A 25,817-nucleotide genomic window follows, 5' to 3' on the forward strand; every position below is an offset into this window, starting at 1 on the left:
CTTTAAAAAAAAAAAAAAAGGATTTATTTGAGAAGGAAAGTACGAGCAGTGGACAGAGTAGGAAGCAGAGGGGCAGACTCCCTACTGAGCAGGGAGATCAATAGGGCTCAATCCCAAGACCCTGAGATCATGACCTGAGCCGAAGTCAGACACTTAACTGACTTAACCACCCAAGTATCCCTAAAACTACTCTTAAAAATAAAATATTTTCCAAAGATAATAAAATACTATGCTTAAATTGAAGAAACCCATTTGGAGAACCTTGAGAACCTGCCTTTTCATTAGGCTGAGTTTTAAGGCAAAATTAGATCCTCAGTTGGACCAAAAGTTTCTTGGATCCTTCATCCTGTTCCATGTCAGCCCAGATGGGTGTACAGACCTTGAAGAGTCTCCATATGTTTAATTTGCCCTTTTGTTTCAATAGACAACCAGCAGGGACTGGAGAAAATATCAAGCTGTGCTTCTCTGGCTTAAAATACTTAGTTTGCTATTCCATCATATGCCAATTATTAAATAATTTCTAGAAATCGTTTTTTTAGAAGGAGTATCTCCAGTGAATGTTGTTAGAAATGCAATTCTTAGTATTGTAGAAATGAGAAGTGAATACTGTGCTTTTCATTCTGTAAATTTACAATCTATGCTTGAGTTTAACCTTTTCCTATTGAACCATTTGGATAATTATCAACTCCTCTCTGATACCTATCCTTTTTTCTTAAGGTCTTTTTTCATCTGGACTTTTATAATACCTTCTGTCCTGATTCCCTTGCTTCCACTCTTGGCTTTATTATAATCCATTTTCTTTTTCTTTCCTTCTCTTTCTTTTTAAGATATTTGCTTGTTTGAGAGAAAGAGAGAGCTCCAGCAAGAGAGAGAACACAAGCAGTAGGAGGGGCAGAGGCAGAAGCAGGAAGCCCAATTCAGAGCTCCATCCCAGGACTCTGGGATCATGACCTGAGTTGAAGGCAGCCGATTAACCAGCTGCGCCACCCAGGCACCCCTATAATCCATTTTCCACACTGTAGCCAGAGCAATCCTTCTAGAGTTAAACTGTCCAGTATTGTAGTCATTAACCATATATGACTATTTAAATTAATTACAGTTAAAAATTAAAAATAAAAAAAAAAGAAATTAAAAATCAGTCCTTAGTCACACTAGGCACATTTGAGATACTCAGTAGTCACTTGTGGTTACTGGCTACCAGATTGAGCAGAGCATATCAAGAACATTTTTAGGAAATTCTAATAGATAGCATTGTTCTAGAGGATAAATGAAATCACATCTCACTATTACAACCAAAATTTCTTACCCTGACAAGGCCCTATAAAATCTTTCTAATCTCTGCCTTTTTATCTCTTTTTATATAACCCTTTATTCATAATACCTCAGACAGGTTGGTCTTCTGTCTGTTCTTTGGTTAATGCCAGAATTTTTTTCCCTTTCTCAGAGCTTTGCACTTGTTATTCCTTCTATTTGAATATTTTTAAAACGATTTATTTCTTTTAGAGAGAGGGGGCCAGATGGAGAGGGAAAGAGGGAATCCCACGCAGACTCCCCTCTGAGCATGGAGCCCGACATGGGGCTTGATCTCACAACTTGAGCTGAAATCAAGAGTGTGATGCTCCATCAATTAAGCTACCCAAGTGCCCCAGTTATTCCTTCTGTTTGAAACATGCTTCTTCCCACACCTTTACATGATTGCTTCTTCATCATTTAGGCATCAACTCAAATTTACCTTCTCAAGAGAATTATTCCCTGTCTACCCTGAAAACCTCCTTTTAAGAAGTTCCTGGTCAGGTGGCCTGGCTGGCTCACACTCTTTTTCAAATAAATAATTTTTTTTTTTTTTAAAAAAGGAGTTCTTGATCATTGGGGCACCTGAGTGGGTCAGTTGGTTGGGCATCCAACTCTTAATTTCAGTCAGGTGGTGGGATCAAGCCCTGAGTCAAGTTCCATGCTCAGCATGGAGTCTGCTTGAGTTTCTCTCCCTCTTCTCCTTCTTTCCGCTCTTGAGTGCACATGCACGCCCTCTCTCAAATAAATGGATAAATCTTTAAAAAAAAAAAAAATCCTGATTATGGGATGCCTGGCTGGCTCAGTCATGGAGCATGTGACTCTTGATCTCAGATTTGTGAGTTTGAATTTAAGAAATAAAGTCTTTTTAATAAAGCATCTCCTGATTATAATACCTTATTTTTATAATATTCATAGCATTTTTAAAAGATATTTATTTATTTATTTATTTATTTATTTATTTATTTATTTGAGAGACAGAACATGAGCAGAGGGAGGAGAAGCAGATGCCCTTACTGAGTAAGGAGCTGGATGTAAGGCTATATCCTAAGACCCCAGGATTATTTCTGAAGAGAGGCTTAACCGACTGAGCTAATAAGCAGATGTGCCAATAGCATTTATGTTTAAAGGGAAGTCTTACTTACTAGTGTGTTTGTCTGTCCTAACACTCCTTCCCCCTAGAGTGAAGCTTCTTATAAGAGGTCTTGTTTACCACTGTATCCCTTTCACCTAAAAAGATGATACATAATATGGTGTTAAGTCAATAATTGACTGTAAGAGTCTTTCAAAACTTTATTATATGAACTACATATTTCTTTTTCAGGTAATCTTTTACTAGATTTCAGTTTTCTTTCCTACATAATGGATTTCATTGTAACAGATCATTGCAAACTTCTTGGTTATTAGATCACCATTTAGCAATTAAGTGACATTGTCTCTTTTTCTGTACCAGTACACTTCAGCAGGAAAAATTTTCTGTATACCAAAACATTCTTTCTACTTTTATATTTCTGCATAAAAATATAAATCCAATCAACTCACCATTCTAGAGTAGCTTAAAATTACTATATGTATAGTAATTATACATATTTGGAATTTGGTACTTTGGTACTATAAAAGTGCTTTTAATTTGGAATTTGGTACTATAAAAGATCCTCCACTCAGAACTTTGCGTTAACCTTAGTATATTATTTTGCTTGAGAGTGTTTTAGTCTTTTCTAAAAGCAGATAACTATATGGTGAGTGTTGCAAGGATGCGCATTGGCATTATATAATATCTCCTAACCTTGGGATGCCCGGGTGGCTCAGCAGTTGGGCATCCCTGCCTTCGGCTCAGAGTGTGATCCCGGGTCTGGGCATCGAGTCCCTCATAGGGCTCCCCATGAGGAGCCTGCTTCTTTCTCTGCCTATGTGTCTCTGCCTCTCTCTGTGTGTCTCTCATGAATAAATAAATAAAATCTTAAAATCTCCTACCTCATTGAATAGTGTTGATTCATTTGAAGTTCTTCCATGTTTTCCCTGACTGTACAAAGAAATTATAGAGATTAGAAGATTGTTAGATGTTTCTCATCCTGGGTCATTGATCTGTTAAAGTTTTTGGTATAGATAGAAAAAAAAATTTTTTTTTAAATATCTGTTTTTTATATTCCTGAAGAATGCTTCCCAGATTCTCCATACTTGGTTTCTTTTAAATGATTTTTATGCCCTTTTGCCTCTCAGGGCTGAGCATTTTCAGACAGTTGTATTGGCCTGATATGTGCACAATAATGCATAATAATAGGTCATAAATATATGTCTGGTCCTCCCAGTTCTTACATCATCTATATAGATGTATAGGTATCATAGTCTGATCTAATGCATTTTACTAGTCTTGCATATCATTAGATAATGCACATGGTTTTATAGTTACTCCATATGAAGAACTATATTTTTCCACCATAGAAGATAAAGGTTATAAAGGAAATAGGTGACAATTCTATTTTCAGTGAACTTTTACCCTTACTGGAAAGATAACAAAAAATGAGCTTTTATGAAGCAATATGAGATGAGACTACTGATCAAGTGTTGCAAAAATATGCTAGAAAAAAGAATGGAAAGTAATGGTAGGTAGTAGTATTTCATGTTGATTTTAATTTCCTCATTTTCTAAATTTTTTATAATGAGACCGCATTACTTTTGGATTTGGAACAAGAGTTAAGTATTAGATGTAGCACATACTGAGTGTACGATGTATACAAAATACTTAAAGAAAAAGAATCAGAGTTGGGTGAGATTAATCGTGGGTGGTTTTCTGGGAAGAGCGTATGCTATTAAAGTGCTTTGGTCAATCTTGGTTTGGGCCAGACCGTTATTTTCCATTGCTGCTTCAGTTTTCACATCCAGTTTCCTTAATCCATTTTTTTTTTCCTTAATTCATTTTGGTACTAAGTCATGATCTATAAGAGGACCATGCTGGAATATCAAAAATAGAGGAATGTTATTTCTACTTTTGCAGGTTGCTTCATGTGCGAAATGGAAACTGCAAATATCACTTGGGTGAAGAAACATTTAAGTTAGCTCAGACATACATGGAGAAACTCTCAAAACATGGCCAGCAAGCAAACAAAGCTGCACTGTATGGAGAACTGTGTGCACTACTCTTTGCAAAAAGTCACTATGATGAGGTAAGTGTTTTGAAATGCATTTCATTGTGATCAGCAAGTAGCTATAAACAAAGGGTAAAATAAAAACAAACACATAAAAAAAAAAAAAAAAAAACTCAGAGCAACCTGATAGTTGCAGGGCATGGTAGACAAAATAGGTAAAGAGTATTAAGAGTCTAAAATGTCCAGTTATAAAATAAGTCCTGGAGATGAAAAGTACAGCATGGGGAATATAGACAATAATATTGTAATAATGTTGTATGGTGAGAGATGGTAACTACACTTATTGTGGCAAGTATAGCATAATATATAAAATTGTCAAATCACTATGTAGTACACCTGAAACTATTATAACATTGTGTGTTAGGTATACCTCAATTTTTTAAAGAAGGATAAATCGTAACCTTCTATTTGTCTTAATTTTATTTTCACATACTAGGTTTACTTAGAGCAGTATACATTTGTAATGGAATATTTAAAGTGAGACAAAAAGAGTATTCCACAAGATGTGTTTTAAACATACACGTGTAAAAATGAAGTAAAATAAACTTACACATGTATGATTTATGGCCTTTTTTTTTTTATTTGACCAACTATATCTCTACTTAAATTATTTTGATGGGCATGCTCTATCAAATGAACCTTTAATAAATGCTTTTTTATTGGATGTTTAGCTCTGTGTAAACTCTTATAACTTAAAGGCATTCATTTTATTTTTTAAGATTTTTTTTTTTTTTTAAATTTCACGAGAGACCCAGAGAGAAAAAAGGCAGAGACACAGGCCGAGAGAGGGTGAAGCAGGCTCCATGTAGGGAGCCCGTTGTGGGACTCGATCCCAGGACCCCAGGACCATGCCCTGGGCCAAAGGCAGATATTAAACCACTGAGCCACCCAGGTGTCCCTAAGATTTTGTTTATTAGAGAGCATATTAAAGAGAGAACGCGCATGAGCAGAGGAAGGGGCAGAGGGAGAAGCAGACTCCCTGCTGAGCCTGATACAGGGCTTGGTACTGAGACGCTGGGATCATGACCTGAGCTGAAGGCAGACCCTTAACTGACTGATACACCCAGGCACCCCAGAGGCATTCATTTTAATGGGAAGCTAGATTTTATTTATCCTTTTTTTGCATTGTTTTGCTCCTTCTTCTGCCTTATAAGATGGCTTCCCTCCTGTCTTTATGCTATCAAATTAATGCTTCAGTGCTGATGAATATATAGTTGAAAAGTGAACTATAAAATCTGTTTAACTCCTATACTTGGTTGTTTTCTCTATGGAAGAATATCATAATTATTTTATGTTGCCACATAGCTGTCATTTAGGTTTCATATTTTATAATTATCCCTATCAATTTTTGCCCCATTAGTATTCTATATTTAAAGGAAAATTACAATTAGAGGTAAAACTAGAAAATTCTATGTCGGCAAAGTGATATTGTACAACGCTGATGCTAGGATCTTTCTTATTATCCATAGAAGAAGGCATCAGATCTACATGTAAAAATCTGAAACCCTTATCAACAGGCCTACAATTTCTTGGGCGGGTGTTATGTATGTTCTTCTGGTTATTTTTGTTGATGAATTCCTACATCTGCTGGATTAGTACTGATGATGGATTGTTTTGCTGCCCCTTGTGTGCAGTGATTGTTCCATAGCTTATCAACCCAAATACAGAATTTGGTCTCTGTCTCTCTGTAATTTTCACACGCCAAGAACAAAGAACCCCATTCACAGAAGGCCTTTATGTGGATAGCTGACTTTACTGGAAATGAGAGTGAGATATACAATAGTTTGAGTATTAGAAATGCCTACCTTAAAAGTAATTCAAGTGCTCAACCATCTTTATATATCTCTGCATAGGAACTCTTTTTTTTTTTTTTTTTTTTTAGAGTAAGCTCTGCATTCAGTGTGGGACTTGAACTCATGACTCCAAGATCAAGAGTTGCATGCTCTACTGACTGAGCCAACCAGGCGCCCCAGATAATTTATTTTAAATAGAGGTGTTTGGGATCCCTGGGTGGCGCAGTGGTTTGGCGCCTGCCTTTGGCCCAGGGCGCGATCCTGGAGACCCGGGATCGAATCCCACGTCAGGCTCCCGGTGCATGGAGCCTGCTTCTCTCCCTCTGCCTATGTCTCTGCCTCTCTCTCTCTCTGTGACTATAATAAATAAATAAAAATTAAAAAAAAAATAAAAATAAAAAATAAATATAGGTGTTTGTCATTGATAGCTCCAGGAAAGTACACAAATATTGAGGCTATAGTTTGATGAATTATCACCATGTTTTGATATTAGCATGGACCAGGCTATGCTGAGGCAATATAAGCTCCAAAATAGCAGTGACGTGGAAAAATAAGTTTATTTCTTATTCATGCTACATCCTGTCTTAGGATGCCTGTGGCTCTGCTTAACATTCTGTTTACACTTTGATCAAAATCCCATGTGATGGAGCATTCTCTATCTAGAAATTACCAGCTTCAGAGCAGAGGCAAAAACATCATGAGGAAATGCCACTTGCTCTTAGAGCTTTTTCCCAGAAAGTGCACTTTTCACTTCTCATATTTTAATTAATTTTTTAATTGACCAAAGAAATCACATGACCACTGTCATCTTTAATGTGTAAGGGAAGTATATCCTTCCCCAAGGAAGTAAATATTTTAAAGCAGTATCACAGTCTACTACAGTTGTAAAGATTTTAACTTACTATTCTGGAACAAAATCTGCTTATTTAGCATCTTAAAAACAAGCCAGGTATTTTGGCCTAAATCACATACATTTCATTTTTTACATCAAAATTGATTCTGAATCTTTTAGGTGGAATGGAAGTGAAGGAAGTTTGCAGAGGAAAACTAATGTTTATTTTTTTAATATTTTCTGTTTTTCCTTCCCCCCCTACCCCATTCCTTATGATCCTTTTATAATATTGGGAGTTTTTTTTTTAAAGATTTTATTTATTTATCTATTTCTTTTTTTTTTTTTTTTTTTAAGATTTTATTTATTCATGAGAGCTACAGGGAGAGAGAGGCAGAGATCTAGGCAGAGGGAGAATCAGCTCCATGTAGGGAGCCCGATGTGGGACTTAGTCCCAGGACTCCAGGATCATGCCCTGAGCTGAAGGCAGACGCTCAACCACTGAGCAACCTAGGTGTCTCTATCTTTTTTTTTTTTATTTATTTATTTGACAGAGCATGCGTACACAAGAGAGAACACAAGCAGGGGGAAGGGTAGAGGGAGAAGCACTCTCCCCATTGAGCAAGGAGCTGGGCTTGATCCCAGGATTCTGGCATCATGATCTGAGCCTAATGCAGATGCTTAACTGACTAAGCCACCGAAACACCCCTATAATATTGTTTTGTTTCTTTGAAACAGTTCTTATTATCCAAAGTAATTTGTTCTACTCTTTTTTTTTTTCCCCTTCCACTAAGTACTAGAAGAGGAAGAACAACATGCTATGTTTTTTTCTCCCAGTAGGTACCTAGGTACTAGCACGTTGCCTGGCACTTAGCCTCTCTGCACCTCAGTTTCCCATAATAGTATGCATCCCATAGGACTGTTGTGTTAATTAAATGTGTTAATGCATATAAAGGGCTTGGAACAATAGCTCTCACAAAGTAAGCAGTCAACTAAACAGTTGAGATACAAAATAAATATTACAGTAGGGGAAGAAAGTGCAGGAAGTCAAATATAAGGCTGAAACCTGGAAAATAAGTTCTGTGGGTTTAGTTCAGGAAAGAGGAATATATATATATAAGGCAGAGGGAACAGTATATGCAAAGGCTTTCTTTGGATAAGAAAGAATGTGCGTCCTTGGTTTCTTTTGTGTCACTTTATTCAAAGAAAAGTATAACAAACTTAAACTTTCAAGAAAACTGAGTCTCAGAAAATTTTAAGTGTAGATATTTTGTGTGTTTCCTTATTTAGGTACTTGAAAGCTTGGGAGAAAGATACATAGTCATTTCATTAAATATTGTCAATTTGATTTATCAGTTTTTGCTCTTCTGTAAATATCTTTTAGGCTTACAAATGGTGCATTGAGGCAATGAAAGAAATCACAGTGGGCTTACCAGTCAAAGTTGTGGTGGATGTTTTAAGACAAGCTTCCAAGGTGAATATAATGTTAAAATTATTAATAAATTATAGGATTTAGCAAGCTTTACATTTGTTGTGTTATTTAACAAGTTAGGTATTGCATGCTTCATGGACTAACAAGGTCTATTTGTTGAGTTTCTGTGCTAAGTTTTAGAAATCTGGTTTCTAAAACCATTTTACATATAGAATTGAACTAATTTTCTCATACTCAGAAAACCCTTGAAAAAATAATTTTAATGATTCAGCTCACTGAACTACAGATTGAGGCAGTATTTTGGTGCTATTCTAGTTTGAGTTTGCTTTTGTTTTTCTCAACCATTCCAGCAACCTGAATTCCTCATGCCACAATTGTATGGACTTAATCATTTTTCTCCTAAAGATTAGCTTAGTTCTAAAGCTTTGATAGTGTTGCAGCCTCACAGTGTCACAGCTTCCTGTACTTGACCTGCTGGGTGACACTTGCTTGATATCCCCTTTAATTTCTTCTTATTCTGTAAACAAATGCATTCACTCTTTGAAGCCATTTAGTAATATTTTAAAATTGCTGGCTTGATGTACTTGAGGCTTTAAAGCATTGATGTACTTTTCAAATACATTCTTTCTACCCAGAGGTTTTTTGATTTTGAATATTTTATTTTGGTTGGCTTTAATTATGGAGATTTCAATTAGGAGAAAGATTCTAAAATTATAGTTTTAGAAGAGTCTAAGATTTCTGTGAAACTAAAGTCATTTTAGACAAGTACATAGCATAACTTCAGAGTCTTATCAGAGCTAGAAGAGGGATATTAATGTATTTTTTTAAGTTTTTTTTTAAGATTTTATTTATTTATTTATAAAAGACACAGAGAGAGGCAGAGACACAGGCAGAGGGAGAAGCAAGCCCCCTGCAGTGAGCCCAGTGTGGGGCTCAATCCCAGGACCCCAGGATCACACCCTGATCCAAAAGCAGACACCAAACACTGAGCCACCCAGGCATCCCTATATTTTTAAAGTTTTAAATTAAACATTGGATATGCAGTGATTGTAAAGACAGTTTAATATATGTGTAAGATTTATATTTCTATATGCAGGTAATATTTAGAGTTTGAAAACTACTGACTATTTTTATGAATCAAAATATTTTAAGAATAGGAAAACTTGAAATTCTATGCATTTTAAAATTAACAGATGAAAACTAGATAGAACTCTATAACTGGGATATAAATAAGTAACTTAAAAATACTATGTTTAAAAAAAGAAGAAAATACTATATTGAACGAACCCTCCCCCTACTTTATTATACAATCTGGAAGGATGGGAGTATATCAGCTTTGTAAGGTAACTTTGTTATAACAAGTTTGTATTGGCATGAATGTCAAAATTTTAAACTTTATAATTTCTCAGGATATATATAGATCTGTTTATAATAGAATTATTGAGTACTTGGAAGAGAAGAAATTACAAGAGTGTATATACACACACATACACACACACACTCATGTATATATATGTTTGAGGATGCTTTTGACCATCATCGTCTGATTATATAATCTGTACTTATTTTAGCACACTAACTGTTTGAGAGTTATTTAATAATGTCTCACTTTATCCTTAGGCTTGTGTTGTAAAACGTGAATTTAAGAAAGCAGAACAGTTAATTAAACATGCAGTGTATTTGGCACGGTAGGTGATTGTTATTAAAAATACCATTTCAAATTGTCTCCCTCTACCTTATATCCTAATGGTTTTATATCTTTTTATAGGGATCATTTTGGATCCAAACACCCAAAATATTCTGATACACTGCTAGATTATGGGTTCTACTTACTCAATGTAGATAATATCTGTCAGTCTGTTGCAATTTATCAGGTATGTTAACAGTTATGCTTCTTTTATTTCAACCTGAATTGACTTGCTGCCCTGTATTTGCAGTATATAACCCACTCTCTAAAAACAACTCTTTTTGACCCCCTCCTCATATATGAGACAACATTCTTTTATTAAATAATATGTAGAAGGACTAGAAGTAAAATGTTTTAGGAGTTAACCATCCAGGAAAAGAATTTTTGGATTGTGGGCTCATAAATAAGAGTACTTTTCCATTTTTCATTTGCTCAGGTGATGGCTTATCTTCTTTGTTGATTTAGTATAAGTCATTACAGCTGTCTTTGTAATAACAAGGAGGGTTGATAACAATTATTTTAGGCCGTGTATTAGTCACTCTCAGGTAAATGTGTTACACCATCACTCTAGACAAGGAAGGTATCCTTGATGTTTATAGTTCACTTATGAAGAAGGATATAGAGAAAAATACTGATGTGATTCCCAGACATATGAATAATTTTTATTGTGAAACCTTTGCCTTTTAAGTTAGATTCAGTCTTCAGAAAATCAGGCCTTATGGGTAATTTTTATGTTCTCTTGTGATTTCAATATAGGACTTTTGCTTCAAAACTGATGGTATTGATATATAGAACATATATTTAAATTACTAGGATGCTTAATATTACTGGGTAATGTTTTCTAAGGATTTATTGTATTAATTATTTTCACGACTCTTTCAGGCAGCCCTTGACATTCGGCAGTCAGTATTTGGTGGCAAAAATATCCATGTAGCAACAGCTCATGAGGACCTGGCTTATTCTTCTTATGTTCACCAGTATAGCTCTGGGAAATTTGACAATGCACTGTAAGTTCCATGTTCCTTTTTAGTGAGCGATTAAATGCCATGGCTATTGTTTTGTTTTTCCTGATGCAATAGTATTTAATGTATTTATGGATTAAATTTGTCTTCCTGGAGCTTTAACAAGATGCCTGTAATGTTCTTGAAGCCATTTAAAATCCTACCAATTGGGGGCAGCCTGGGTGGATCAGTGGTTTAGTGCCACCTTCAGCCCAGGGTGTGATCCTGGAGACCCTGGGATTGAGTCCCACATCAGGTTCTCTGCATGGAGCCTGCTTCTCCCTCTGCCTGTGTCTGTCTGTCTGTCTGTCTGTCTCTCTCTCTCTGTGTCTCTCATGAATAAGTTAATAAAATCTTTAAAAATAAAAAAATAAAATAAAATCATACCAGTTTATAAGCTGTTCATTTAGATTTTATGTGGTTTAATATTGGGCGTTATATATCTTCATAAGGAATATGGCTTATCTCCCGAATACTTCAGTAATTTTTGAGTAATACAGTAGCCTCTGTATTACTAAATGACAGACTTAATCTAAAAACATTTTCCTCAAAACATGCAGAAATACTGGATAAAATATAACAATTGTCTTTGTAGATGCATAACTGAGCTTGTAGGAGAGAAAGTAAGTCCCCAAGGGCCATTCATGGACCAAAATCCAGCAGGGTAGACATGAACCTATGGTATAAGTGCCCTGGGGGTAATGCGAAAGCTTAGAAGTTTTTGTAACTTTGGTTGACAACAGTCCTGGATTTATGAGATAAGGCATTTAGTCCATAGGAAGCAGTGAGTTAGAACTGAAACCTTCATCTGAAGCCAAGATCAAGCCTGCACCCTCAGGGAAGGGGTAAACTAGGAGGAAAAAATTCTCCCACTGACAAGAAAAGTCATTCATCTCAGGTTGGGCTCTCAATTAAACAAAAATGGAGCCTCGAAACTGAATTTATAATTGCATCATGCATTCAGGAACCCCCAAACTGAGGACAACATTAAAAAGCACTTTGAGACTGCTAGTTCTCCTAAGATGCCTTTTGGGAGAAAATGCAAAACTCTTGGAAATTCTCAACCCAAACCAAACAGATTTCTCATAGATCTAGCTCTACAACTAAGATGAATTCACCATAAAAATTTTTTTGAAATAAAGTAAGGAGATATTTCCTCTATGAGTGAGAATCAGCAGACATAAGGAACAGGATTAGAACCCAAAGAATATTGGCTGACAAAGCTTCTTGGTTGATACTATAGAGTAGGCATCCTTAAATGATTAAATATATAAAATTTTATATAAATATATAAAATGGGTTAGCAAACTATGGCCTGCAGGGAAAATAAATTTTTATTGGAATATAGCAATACTCATTCACTCATGTGTTGTCTGTGGCTACTTTCATGCTAGTATGTGGCCCACACAACCTAAAATATTTGCTCTTTGACCCTTTACAGAAAAAAATTTGCTGACCCTGGAATCCCTGGGTGGCTCAGCGGTTTAGCCCCTGCCTTTGGCCCAGGGCACGATCTTGGAGTCCTGGGATCAAGTCCCGCGTCAGGCTCCCAGTGTGGAGCCTGTTTCTCCCTCCTCCTGTGTCTCTGCCTCTTTCTCTCTCTCTGTCTATCATAAATCAATAAATAAATCTTTAAAAAAAAATTTGCTGACCCTGATGTAAAAGAAGGAATCCATAATATTTTGGAGGGACAATAAGGGGGAGAAAGGGCAGATTTAAAAATAAAACAACTGATACCTGCTACAACCTGGATGAACCTTGAAAACATTCTACCAAGTGAAAGAAGCCAGTCACAAAGGACTACATATCGTATGATTCCACTTATATGAGATGTCCAGAATAGGCAAATCTATAAGAAACAGAAAGTACATTGGTGGTGACCATGGGCTGACAGGGTTGGAAGACAATGGAGAGAGAAACTGCTAATGGCCCAGTGTTTCTTTCTAGGGTCATGAAAATACTCTGAAATTGCTTGTAGAGGTGGATACACAATTCTGTGAATATGTTAAAAACCATTGAATTGTACCTTTTAGTGGATGAACTGTGTGATATGAATTATATCTCAGGAAGAGCTGTTACAAAAAATAAAATGTAGTAGCTAGAATTAGAAAATAGTCATTGGCATTAAAACTCAGTAGACAAGTTAAACAGCACATTGGACACAATGAAAGTGACAGTGAACTGGAAAAGAGATCTGAGAAAATCAGTAATTACCTGATAATGGGGATAGAAGCCTTGGAGTTATTTGAGGGAAACTGGTAGATAAAACAGGCAGATAGCTTACCTTCTGTTTGGTGAGATGGGCCAGAAACAAGTAACTAGACATATCAGCTGAGAATACATGCTGTGTGAAAAAGAATAAATAAGAGTAAAGAGCCATGGTACATTTTTTAGGGACTTTGTATAAGCTAGTCTTGGAAAGGCTTTTCATTGAAGAGGGAGCTATGTGGATGGATATTCAGGGGGAGAGTATTCTATTAGAGATGGTAAAGCAAGTGCAAGAGTCCTAGGTGAGAGAGTATGCTTTGCATGTTCAGAAAACTGTGAGGCCTGGGTGGCTGGAAGAGGAGGAGACGTCTGTTTCTGAGAATGGTTGATGAGGTCAGACAGCTAGCTTGGGGAAAGATGGTGAGTCCTGTAGGCTGTGATAACAGCTTCACAGTTTATTCTGTGGGAGATGGAAGTCCAGTGGATGTTTAAAAAGTTCAGTCCAGGAACACCTGGGTGGCCTAGTCGGTTTAGCATCTGCTTTCAGTTTCAGGTTGTGATCCCATGGTCCTGGGGTCGAGGCCTGTGTCAGGGTCCCTGCTCAGAGGGTTGCCTGCTTCTCCCTCTCCCTCTGCCTGCCCTTCTGCTTGTGCTCTCCCTCTGTCAAATAATAAAATCTTAAAAAAAAAAAAAAAATTTCAGTCCACAACAGATTGGAAATTTAAAAAACAGAAAATAGTACCTTTATCACAGATAGTTTTAGAAATTGCATCAGTATTATAAGTTGTGATTTTTTTTAAAAAAATGCAATAATTATTTGCAACTAAAAAGAAATGCCAGAATATATTTTTCTGTATTACAGATTTCATGCAGAAAGAGCTATTGGTATCATCACACACATCCTACCTGAAGATCATCTTCTTCTGGCTTCTTCAAAGAGGGTGAAAGGTACCTTTTGTAATTAGTCTCCAATATGTGTGTTTGTGTGTGTGTGTGTGTGTGTGTGTGTGTGTTTTAGATTTGCTGTTAATTGTAATAGATGTCTAGTCTTGTGTATTTTAATGTTATATGGTTTATTTTTTTGTTATATGGTTTAAAATAGGGGTATTTGTTTATTTCTTTGGGTAATAGCATAGGATTAGATTATATCTGCATATTACTAAAATAGCCAAGTCACTGATTTAAAGTATCTGCCTGCAAATCTACTTAACAATTTCCAGTGGTTCATAATAAAAGGTTCGCTTCTCTCATATAGCATTGTTAGTAAGCCAAAGTATCTTTTATGCCTTTTTTTCTTTCTTCCTTCCTCCCTCCCACTCCCTTTTCTTCTCTGTCATGCCTTCATTTGTTCATTTCTTTTTGATGAAAGAAAGAGTAACACATGATTATTGCACAATAACCTGAGTTGTTCACATACCTTCAGCTTTAGTGCAGAATTTTGAAACTACCCTTTCTGTCAGGTTACCCTTAATGTCACAAGGCTCTTACCAAATACCACTTTCTTCTTATTTTAACTTTTCTTCTAATGATTACCAAAGCCCTTTCATTTAAAAAGCATTTATTTTGCCAACATGATTGGGTGACTCATTTGGTAATTCTACACATGTTGGAGAAGTTTAACCTTAATTCTGGAACTGGTTCTTTTCTCTCCTCTAGGTTTGCAATTTTAAGTTACACAAGTAATACATAGTTGATATAAAAATTAAAAGTTAGAAAAGAGAAAATAATAAATCACCTGAAATCCCACCAATCCAGATTCAGCATTTTGGTGAATATTTTTTAGACTTTTTGCCTCCAAATAATGAAATGAATGAATGAATTTTTTTAGGTTTATATTCTGCTTTTTTGACTTAATACATTATAAACATTTTTTTTTCATTGCAGTACATGTGGATTTTTTTTTCCTAATGTTTTTAACCTCACCTCTATTATTGGGCCCTTAGGTTGTTTTTAACCATTTGTTCTTTAAAAATGCTACAGTGAAAAAAACATTTTTTAAAATGCTACAGTGAACTAAACTTCTTATTCTTTTGTGCATATGGACAATTTTCCTAGAATAAAATTACCTCATAAAAGAATATGTATTTTTAAGACTTTAAATGGAATTTGGAAGTCTTATATGTGACTTTGAAATTGCACTGTCTTCTTGCCTGATTCGGTTGGTCAAGTGAGTGGGAGGAAACCAGTTCTTTTAGTTGTATTTGGTTAAAGGTTATATTTGATAGAGTATGGTTTCAAAATCTTCAACAGTGCTTAGGTACTCCTTGACACAGTTTCATAACTTTAAATTTTTGCCTTTGTCTGCTTACATTGCTTTAAATAAGAAATTCACATCAGCAAAATATAATAGTCCACTAAAGCAGAAATTCTGCAAAATATTTGATGTATACCATTGTTTTTCTTACATTTGAAGTCATTATACTATGCCAAGTAGAATGACCCCCAAAAGTATACTTTTTCATTAATGTGGAATTCATTTTTACCAGTTGTTAAACCATAACCACAAACATTTATAGAATTTAATTTTAAATCATATGCTCTGATTAGCTTTGATAGATGGTTGGAAGTATGCTAATTTTATTGCTTTCTTAATCAGCTCTTATTTTAGAGGAGATTGCAATTGACTGTCATAATAAAGAAACTGAACAGAGGCTGCTTCAAGAAGCTCATGATTTGCACCTGTCTTCACTCCAACTAGCTAAAAAAGCTTTTGGAGAATTTAATGTACAGACTGCAAAACACTATGGAAACCTTGGAAGACTTTACCAGTCAATGAGAAAATTTAAGGTAGAAGCACGTTTTACTATCTTTTTTCTCTCAGTAAATAATTTCAGGTAATAAAGTACAATCTTAAATAATACATCTTCAGTAATCTGAACTAATAGAGTATACATATTTTTTTTTAAAGATTTTATTTATTCATGAGAGACACAGAGAGAGAGGCAGAGACACAGGCAGAGGGAGAAGCAGGCTCCATGCAGGGAGCCCGATGTGGGACTCGTTCCGGGACTCCATGATCATGGCCTGGGCCGAAGGCAGGTGCTCAACTGCTAAGCCACCCAGGCGTCCCAAAGTGTGTGTGTGTGTATATGTATATATGTATATATGTATATATGTATATATAACATATATATATATATATATATATAACATATATATATATATATATATATGTTATACTCCTACCTTATTCCACAATAGAATTGAGAAAATAGAGTATAAAACAACAGTCAAAATATAAATAAAATTCAAAATCCAAACCATGGAAAAATAAGACGTAATATCAAAACATAAAGCTAAAATGGCTATTATAATTAGACTTAAAACATAGCTGTTAGCGTGGCACCTGTCTGGTTCAGTCAAAAGAGCATGTGATTCTTGATCTCAAGGCCATGAGTTCAAGCCCTACATTGGGTATAGAGATTCCTTAAATAAATAAAAGCCTAAAAACAGAAAACCAGGGGCACCTGGGTAGCTCACTTGGTTAAGCATCCAGCTCTTGGTTTCAGCTCAGATCAGGTCATGATTTCATAGGTTGTAAAATTGAACCCGTGGTCCGGGCTTCCACTCAGTGGAGAGTCTGCTTAAAGATTCTCTCCCTCTGTTCCCCCTCACCCCAACTGGTACATGTGCACTTATAGTCTCTTTCTTTCACTCGCTCTAAAATTAAATCTTCAAACAACAAAAACATAGTGTTATGGGCAGCCTGGGTGGCTCAGCAGTTTAGCGCCGTCTTCAGTCCGGGGCGTGATCCTAGAGACCCCAGATCGGGTCCCACATCGGGCTCCCTGTGTGGGACCTGCTTCCTCCCTCTGCCTGTGTCTCTGCCTCTCTCTCTCTCTCTCTCTCTCTCTCTCTCTCATGAGTAAATAAAATCTTAAAAAAAAAAAAATAGTGTTAGCTATGTTAAGTATAGCCCTTAGCGAGGGCACCTTGATGACTCAGTAAAGAGTCTGCCTTCAGCTCAGGTCATGATCCCAGGGTCCTGGGATCGAGCCCTGTGTCTGGCTCCCTGCTCAGCATCGAGTCTGCTTCTCCCTCTGTCCCTTCTCCAGCTCATGCGCTCTCTGGCTCTTGCTCACTCACTCTCTTTCTCTCTCACGAAATAAAATCTTAAAAAAAAAAAATGTGTTAGCCCTTAGCATAATGTCTGGCATATGGTAGGTATGCAAGAAATGTCAGATATCACAAGTATTATTATTATTTTTTAAGATTTTATTTATTTATTAGAGACGGGGGAAGAGAGAGAGGCAGAGACACAGGCAGAGGAAGAAGCAGACTCCACGTAGGCCTGACATAGGACTTGATCCCAGGTCTCAAGGATCATGCCCTGGGCTGAAGGCAGCGCTAAACCACTAAGCCACTGGGGCTACCCACAAGTATTATTAATTGTAGTGATAAAAATTTAACTAAATTAGTTCTCCTTTAAAATTTTGGGTTAAAATAAATAAATAAATAAAATAAAATTTTGGGTTATAAATTATTAATATTGTTCATTTTAGGGTACAATAAGGAAAGGATGAGAGTCACTACCTAAGACATTCTTTTTCACCTAAAAATCCATCTACATATCCCTTAACCTGAGTTTTGTTTGTTGGAATAAAAATTGTCAGAATTCGAAAAAATAAAGCGTTAACCTATGTAATTGAACATGTTATAGTATGGAGTTTCTTAACAAGGTTCAATTAAATTTTGGAGGATGTTAACAAATAATTTTCATTTTAGAAAGTTATGATGTTCGTTTCTCCTAACAACTTATTATTACCAGGACAAATTTTCTCGTTTTTGGCATAGGACATAGTTATGATCGTGAGCTTATATGTATAGCTTCCCAAACAAGTAATGCGTCCCTTAGGCAACTTTTCGATTAACATAGTATGTCCTCTGATCTGATCATCTTATGCCATCCATGCCTTTGCATTTAGAGTGGTCTTACTCATTGTGTAAGAATTGTTTATATAAAAAATAGTATAATCTAATGGCTAATACAGCTTAATTATTTTTCAGGAAGCTGAAGAAATGCATATCAAAGCAATTCAGATAAAAGAGCAACTTCTTGGTCAGGAAGATTATGAAGTAGCCCTTTCAGTGGGACATCTGGCTTCTTTATACAATTACGACATGAATCAGTATGAAAATGCTGAGAAACTTTATTTGCGATCTATAGCAATTGGTATGTTATTTTAAAATTTTCTTAGTAAAAAAAAAATAAAATAAAATTTTCTTAGTCAATTGATTAAGAATCAACATGTCAACATATCTTATATGTTGTGTAAGGGAAGTGTAATTACTAAGACTTAAATGACTTTAAAGCTGCTAAGGATATCCAGAAGCCACTCCAAGATCATCTGAAACATTTTGCTAAAGATGATTTATTGATGTTGAAGCTAGTAGTAAGAAGTATAACAGTTTAGGCAGAGTTACAAGTATAAGCAAAAGCAGTTATTGTAAACTAATTATGTAATTACTACTCCCTCCACTTCCCTTCTTCTGACTTTGACATCATAGATGAGGTCTACCTGTTTTTGAACTTGATACCAGTGGAATCATACAATGTATGTTTTTACATGTTCGGTTTCTTTTGGTGAACATGAATTGTGAAATGCATTTGTGTTGTTCCATATCACTATCACTTATTAATTTCCAGTGCTATATAATATTTTTTGGATTAATATATCATTATTTATCCATTCTACTGTTAATGGATATTTAGAACATTTGGATTGTTTCCATTTCAGGCCTATTTTTTTTTTTTAATTTTTTATTTATTTATGATAGTCACAGAGAGATAGAGAGAGAGGCAGAGACACAGGCAGAGGAAGAAGCAGGCTCCATGCACCGGGAGCCCGACGTGGGATTCGATCCCGGGTCTCCAGGATCGCACCCTGGGCCAAAGTCAGGTGCCAAACTGCTGCGCCACCCAGGGATCCCTCAGGCCTATTATAAAATAAGATACTGTAGTCATCATCTAATGTGCCTGTTAAAATTTTTCCCTGTTCTTGGGATTCCTGGCTGGCTCAGTTGGTAGAGCATGTAACTCTTGATTTCAGGGTCATGGGTTTGAGCCCCATGTTGGGGGTAGAGTTTACTTTAAAAATTCCTTATTTTTATATGGGGGTAGAGTTTACTTTAAAAATTCCTTATTTTTATATTGAATTGTCTGTCATTCCTTATTGGTTTGCAGAATGTCTTTATATACTGTGGATGCAGCAAGCCCTTTGTCGGTTATGTGTGCTGCAGATAGGTAATGAGACACAGGCGGAGGGAGAAACAGGCTCCCTGCAAGGAGCCTGATGCAGGACTCAATCCCAGGACCCTGGGATCATGATGTGAGCCAAAGGTAGAGGCTCAACTACTGAGCCACCCAGGTGCCTTCTGCTGCTTGTTTCTAAATGGTGCCTTTAAAAGAACAGAAGTTCTTATTTCTCATTTAATCAAATATATTTATCTTGTCTGTGGGTACCCAATCTCATTAGTTTCTCACTTATCTTAGGGAATAAAATGAAACCACTCTATATTTTAAAAATTGAACTTATGTTGTCTTTTAAGAACCTCTTGAAAAAAAAAAAGAACCTCTTGTTTCATTGTTTGAGCTTTCTTTCTTTCTCTCTTTCTTTTTTGTGCATGTGTGTGTGTGTTACTTTCAGGGAAGAAACTGTTTGGTGAAGGCTACAGTGGACTAGAATATGATTACCGAGGTCTCATTAAACTTTACAACTCCATTGGAAATTATGAGAAAGTTTTTGAGTATCACAATGTTCTGTCTAACTGGAACCGGTTACGAGATCGTCAGTATTCGGTGACCGATGCCCTTGAAGATGTCAACACCAGCCCCCAATCCACTGAAGAAGTGGTACAGTCCTTCTTGATTTCTCAGAATGTTGAGGGACCGAGCTGCTGAGGGAGGACCTCAGTTAACTAATTTACCTTTTCCCAGATTCCAGGGAATTCATACTGTGAAATCAATACCATGTTGTTTTTTAGGGCTGGAATTTGCATTGAAACACTGGTCCAGTCCACTGACCCTATTTGGGTGATCCCTATCTTGCAGAGTGTCCGTAGGAATAAGCATATATTCAGTTATATTCAGCATGTACCGCATGTATAAGTAGTCTGGCCCATATTTTCAACCTAGTAGAATAAACAACAGGAAATCTTTTTTTTTTTTTTTCATTTAAAAAAAATAATTCATTTTGCAGAAGCCTGAAAAGAACCCCTAAATAAAACTATTTAAGAGTTTAAAAGAGTTGCATTCTTATTATGTAAGGATGATTTTAACAACTTTTTAACATATTCTTCCTTGTGGAGGTATTCAATACTGTATCGTAAAGAAATTTTATGGGGAAAATCTTTATATGCAGTATAGAAAAGTTCACACAGTACTAGTAGAAGAGGGACATCCTGACTTAGGTTTGGTTACCTTACCCAGAGAAGTGGATACAACCACTCTAGAGCTCTATTACAAGGGAAGGATTGTCAGATTCATCTGAACTGGACCAGTGTTGATCTGTAAGTAATAGAAAAGCTGACAAACCAGCAGTTTTATTAACCCTTTGGTTGTTTCAGGGTTTTTTGGTACAATGCAAGATGCTCTGATAGCGTTTGCTCTTAGGACCAGGAGGACCTAAAAAGGACCAGCCTAATGTAGAAAGGGGTTATTGGACCAGAGGCTTTAGGTTATTATTTTAGCCCCTGCATATACTTTTATCAGTAGAATGTTTCATTTAGATGTATAATGAAAAATAATAATGCAAAAATTATATTCATGTAATTAGACACCAAACTAGGGAAATTTGGCAACTTCAGTGGCATATCTTTAGTCAGTGTGCACAGATGGCAATGCCATAAGCAAGTCTATAAATATCTGCTGCAACCATCCCCCTCATTTTAAATGTTTCCCTAATAATCAATGCAATTAACAAGTATATTGGCTAAGAGTCATGAAATAGTTCATGGGTGGCAATTTAAGGTTACTGTATGGTTTGTGGGGATTAATGGAAAAATGAATGTCCAAAAGAAGCAAGTCTTCTTAGAGAGCCTTCATTTTTATGGTAAATAATAATACAGCTGTGTCATTTTATTTGAAATTCAAGAGTCAAATGCAGAGATCCCCTAATTATATATCTATTTCACTAACTTATCTTCCTGTTTATTGGGTTTTGATTTTTTTAATCTTAAACCGGTCAGGTTATTTAATGTTGAGGTAATTAATATTCAAATTTGGAAAGTTGCAACATGTAGCGATTCAAGAAACAGAAAGGTCTTTTGCTGTTACCTCAATTCTTACTATAGTGGCCTATTTGGTGCTTCTATAGTTAAGAATCAGGGTTTTCCCCCCTATTTTCAGGGGTTCATGATTTGGCTGTTAGAGATGTTGCTCTTGGCTAATGCTTGGAGTAGTCTGTGGGTGAATGGATGTGTGTTGAGTTTTGGTTTTCTTTTAACATGCACGTTGGGATTAGAGTGGGGAAGAAATCTAAACTGCCACATTGAGTACAGAAAAAATTATTTGGAGATGTCAGGTAAATTTGATTTTAAACACTTTTTTGAACTTTGCAAACCTAATCTTGTTTAAAACTGTTATTTACAGTCTTATTAGTTATGAGCCAGTGTTTTTAAGTCCCCAGGAGGGTACTGACTACTGGGGGAGGCACATAAAAAGATGAAGCAAGCCTAGATCCTAATATTATAACTATGATTTCAAAACCTGGGTTTATTCCTCAAATTGAATTATTTTCTTTTTAATTTTAAGAAGAGTACATTGGCACACCTACACCTCCCCTCCCAGTTCAAAGCCTAATGCCAAGAGGCACGTCTTTATTAATTACCAAATAGTCTGTGTGACCGAGGACTGACATTTAATAAGTTACTCAGCTCTATCCTCATGGGCCTATATATTTAATACCTCCAAAGATATTTCCAGGATAGGCTTTGTATACTTTTGTTGGTTATTTAGAGTCCTGTGGTATGTTTGTGGTATAGGAATGTCATGGTAAATTGTTTTTCAATAAATATTTTGAAACTTACGTTTCCATATGAAGTTTTTTTTTTTTTTTAATCAATCTGTATCTCTTGGTTTTGTGCACATATAGCATTTCCTAGGATAAAACCAAGCAAATGATTTAAGGCCTCATCCTCTCTTAATTCAGTTTGAACTCAACCTAGCTCACACTCGATGATAAAGCAACATGATATTTAGAAGCCTAAGATCACAGGGTGATATTGTTAAGTGGCAGCCAGTTTTTCTAAAAAAAAAAAAAAAAAAAAAGTTAGTTTCCCTATACCAGTGTTTTAATGTAGTTTTCTGTAAATCCATACAATTGGATTTAATGCAAACACTGTAGGCTGAGAAAGGAGATTGACAGCCTGTTAATGATTGAACAAACAGTATGCTGTTAATTCTGGTTCTGATGAAGGATAATACCTTAATTTTTTTTTAAGTGTGAGACTTTTCCTTTTCCTAGGGATGCTTAGGGTCATTTAGAGAGGTGAATGTCACCGTGCTTTATGGGGTTAAAAAGAATCTCGAAGAAAAGAATAAAATTTACCTCACAATAACCAATAGCTTGCACAAACTTTTCACATATGGTGGGGTAGGTGTAAGGAAGCCTAGACCAACTTAAAGATTTTTCTGGAACTTCAACAAAATAATGTTAAATAAGGGGTCTTTGGTCTCATCCTTCCCTGACTTTGATTTCTTCTCTCTTACCCAGTCTTTTTTCTAAAGTTTGGTGCTACTCAAATTGGGTGCATCAGGGGACTCTGTAATACTCCTGTGCCACACAGATAGTCCTACATCCAGTGTAATAGAACCAATTGGGTTTTTTAGACCACAGTTTTTATGGGTCCCCAAAGCCCACTTTGCCCAAAGCTCTAGGACCCTTATCAACATCAAAGCTCTGTCTCTGCTTGGTTAAAAACAAACTCAGTGTTGTCTGTAATAATTCTTGTGCAAGTATGCACTCATTTGTGAAAAAGGATTTGACAAAGGCCTTTGATCCTAGCCTGTTTGGGAAGAATTCATAATGTTGTGAAAATTAAGTACAGAGGCTGCTACCTTATAAATAAATGAGAGTGCCATTTGGGGGCTCCTTGCATGCAAACAGAGTTCTGAACAGTAAACACACCTAAAATATGACTAAAGCTTTTGGCCATACTTTACAAATTGAAACAATAGTTTGCTTAGTAGCAGGTATTCTTAACTGCCACTTGGTCTTTATTTTTTTCCCCCAGAATTTGTAGCCTTGCTGCTTGCAAACTGTTCCTTTTCTGGATGACAAAGTTACTACTGGAAAAATACTTATTTATATAAGTACAAACTTTTTTAAGAGTTTTATTTTTGCTTCAAAAATTAATGTATATATTACACCTCTTGGCTTTGGAGGACCTCAGTTCTTGCTAGGAAAAAAAATTTTTTTAATCTGACATTTGGATTAATCTCCAGCTTGAACACTAGTAGTTGTATTGTCCACAAATCTCAGGAATGTGTTAGGCAGAAAACTGGTTTTAACCCTGTTGGTGATCTGAAGGAGTGTGCTTTAGGATTTATTAAATAATACTATTCTTTAATTGCAATCCTAGGTATCTATAGCATGAGTGGCCTTAGTGAGTTTGTTGAAGTGCACATTTTTTTTCAAAAGTAAAATTTAAGATTAAAAATATATGCTATATTATAGATATCTAGAAAACCTGGTTTGTGGTGCACAAGTTAAGTGTTGGATCACTAAATAATTGTTGCAGGTACCATTTGTGTAACATTACTCATTTCTGTATATTCCTTTTATGGAAAGATGTTGCCATGGTAACTAAAACTTTTCAATTTAGTTCTACTTTTATGATGTGAATGAATGCTACATTTTATTAAATATTACCAAGTCAGTACTATTTTTATACTTTATTAAGCGACAGGGGATTTTAGTTTAATAGGCTCAAGAGCTCTTAATGAAACAAATTACTAACAATTCTTTACATGAAAATCCCCACTAATAGTGCCACAGTAATTTCTATAGAAATATCTAGGGTCATTGATAGATTTTTTTAAGACAATTCTCCATTGTGTCAGAATGACCTTTCTTATCATCCTTAACACAAACTTGTCGTGCCCATCATTATTTGTAACCATTGAACCATACTAAGTATGTTTGTAACCAGCATTGTGATATATTCTGTACTTGTATTGCTAAAAATGAATTATTGACCTAATAAATATAGTGTTCCTGCATTCACAGTGTGTATTCGTTTCCAATTCAGTTGTGATCATTTTTGGTGGGGACTTGGGATTATTATTGCAACCTGTTTTTATTAGAGAACAGTATGAGAGAAACTTCTAGAACTAGAATAAAAGTGCTCTTGTTCATGAGAAATTAAGAGGTATGGCAGAGGAGACATATGGTAATGGCATCTGGAAATATGGTGGCTCATGAAAGTACTTTGGAAAAGACAGAGCAGTACATTAATCAGTGGGAGGGTTGTGGTGATTAGTGTCTACAGAAATAATTACCCCATTCTTTTCCCTATGCATCAATCTCAGAACAGCTGAGGCTGGTGCAGAGACCTGGGAAGTTCTGTTGGCAATAGTGGAGAAAACCCTGGGTCTGGATTTGGGTTCCAGCTCTGCCTCTGAGCAGTAGGAATTTGAGATGTGTTATTATAAGTTTCTTTGTGTTTCATTTCCTCATATGGATGGTGGGGTCAAATTAGATCTTTAAAAAAATCTGCCATGGAACAGCATGCATCTTAAGCATGTAGAACAGCTAGTGAGGAAATGAAACCAAATCTTAAATTACTATAAAAAAAATTAACGTTTAGACAAAATCCCCCTTCACTTGCAGTAGTCAACACTGGTTTTATCTTGCCTGCCACTTGCAGGGACACTGACTTTAAAATTTTTTCCTTTTACATTTCCATGACTCTGAACATGCTATTCTTTTGTATGGAATGCCGTTTTCTGGTAGGAGGAGACAAGATGGCGGAAGAGTAGGGGTCCTCAATTCATCTGGTCCCACAAACTTACCTAGATAACTTTCAAAACATCCTGAACACTTATGAATTCAACCTGAGATGTAAAGAGAGAACAGCTGGAATGCTACAGAGAGAATGCTTACTTCTGACAAGGTAGGAAGGCGGGGAAGAAAAAGGGTGGGGGAGGGGAGCCGCGGCAAGCTGGGAAATCAGCCCAAGAGTGGAGCTGCGACAAGCCAGACCAAAAGCCGAGCCCTGGACAAGCATGAACTTTAAAAACCCACACCTGAGTCTTCTCTGACTGTAAAGTGCTCAGCAGGGAGATAGGGCAGAATAGCAGGAGGGGCAGTGAAGCCTCAATTCCTGGAGGCACAATAAGAATACGGCTGCCTGGGAGAAAGCTCACCGCAAACTGCGGTCAGATCATGGTAAAGGGCTGGAATGCTGCAACCCTCTGGGGCATTTGGGAG

The 25,817-nt window shown here is 36.1% G+C and overlaps 1 protein-coding gene across 1 annotated transcript in view; it reads left to right on the top strand.

Annotated features, from left to right (window-relative positions):
- The window catches only part of APPBP2 (amyloid beta precursor protein binding protein 2), a 70,078-nt gene extending 45,471 nt beyond the window's left edge, over positions 1 to 24,607 (top strand). Inside the window, exons 5-13 of the mRNA XM_025996071.2 lie at positions 4,286 to 4,454; positions 8,443 to 8,532; positions 10,111 to 10,178; positions 10,259 to 10,364; positions 11,060 to 11,184; positions 14,249 to 14,334; positions 15,983 to 16,173; positions 18,394 to 18,559; positions 20,034 to 24,607. Coding sequence (XP_025851856.1) covers positions 4,286 to 4,454; positions 8,443 to 8,532; positions 10,111 to 10,178; positions 10,259 to 10,364; positions 11,060 to 11,184; positions 14,249 to 14,334; positions 15,983 to 16,173; positions 18,394 to 18,559; positions 20,034 to 20,287 — 1,255 coding nt within the window. The 3' untranslated portion in view covers positions 20,288 to 24,607. The remainder of the gene's footprint in view (positions 1 to 4,285; positions 4,455 to 8,442; positions 8,533 to 10,110; positions 10,179 to 10,258; positions 10,365 to 11,059; positions 11,185 to 14,248; positions 14,335 to 15,982; positions 16,174 to 18,393; positions 18,560 to 20,033) is intronic.
- The last annotated feature ends 1,210 nt before the right edge of the window (positions 24,608 to 25,817 follow it).

Source organism: Vulpes vulpes, chromosome 2 (genome assembly GCF_048418805.1).
Source record: "Vulpes vulpes isolate BD-2025 chromosome 2, VulVul3, whole genome shotgun sequence".
In the NCBI taxonomy this organism is placed as follows: domain Eukaryota; kingdom Metazoa; phylum Chordata; class Mammalia; order Carnivora; family Canidae; genus Vulpes; species Vulpes vulpes.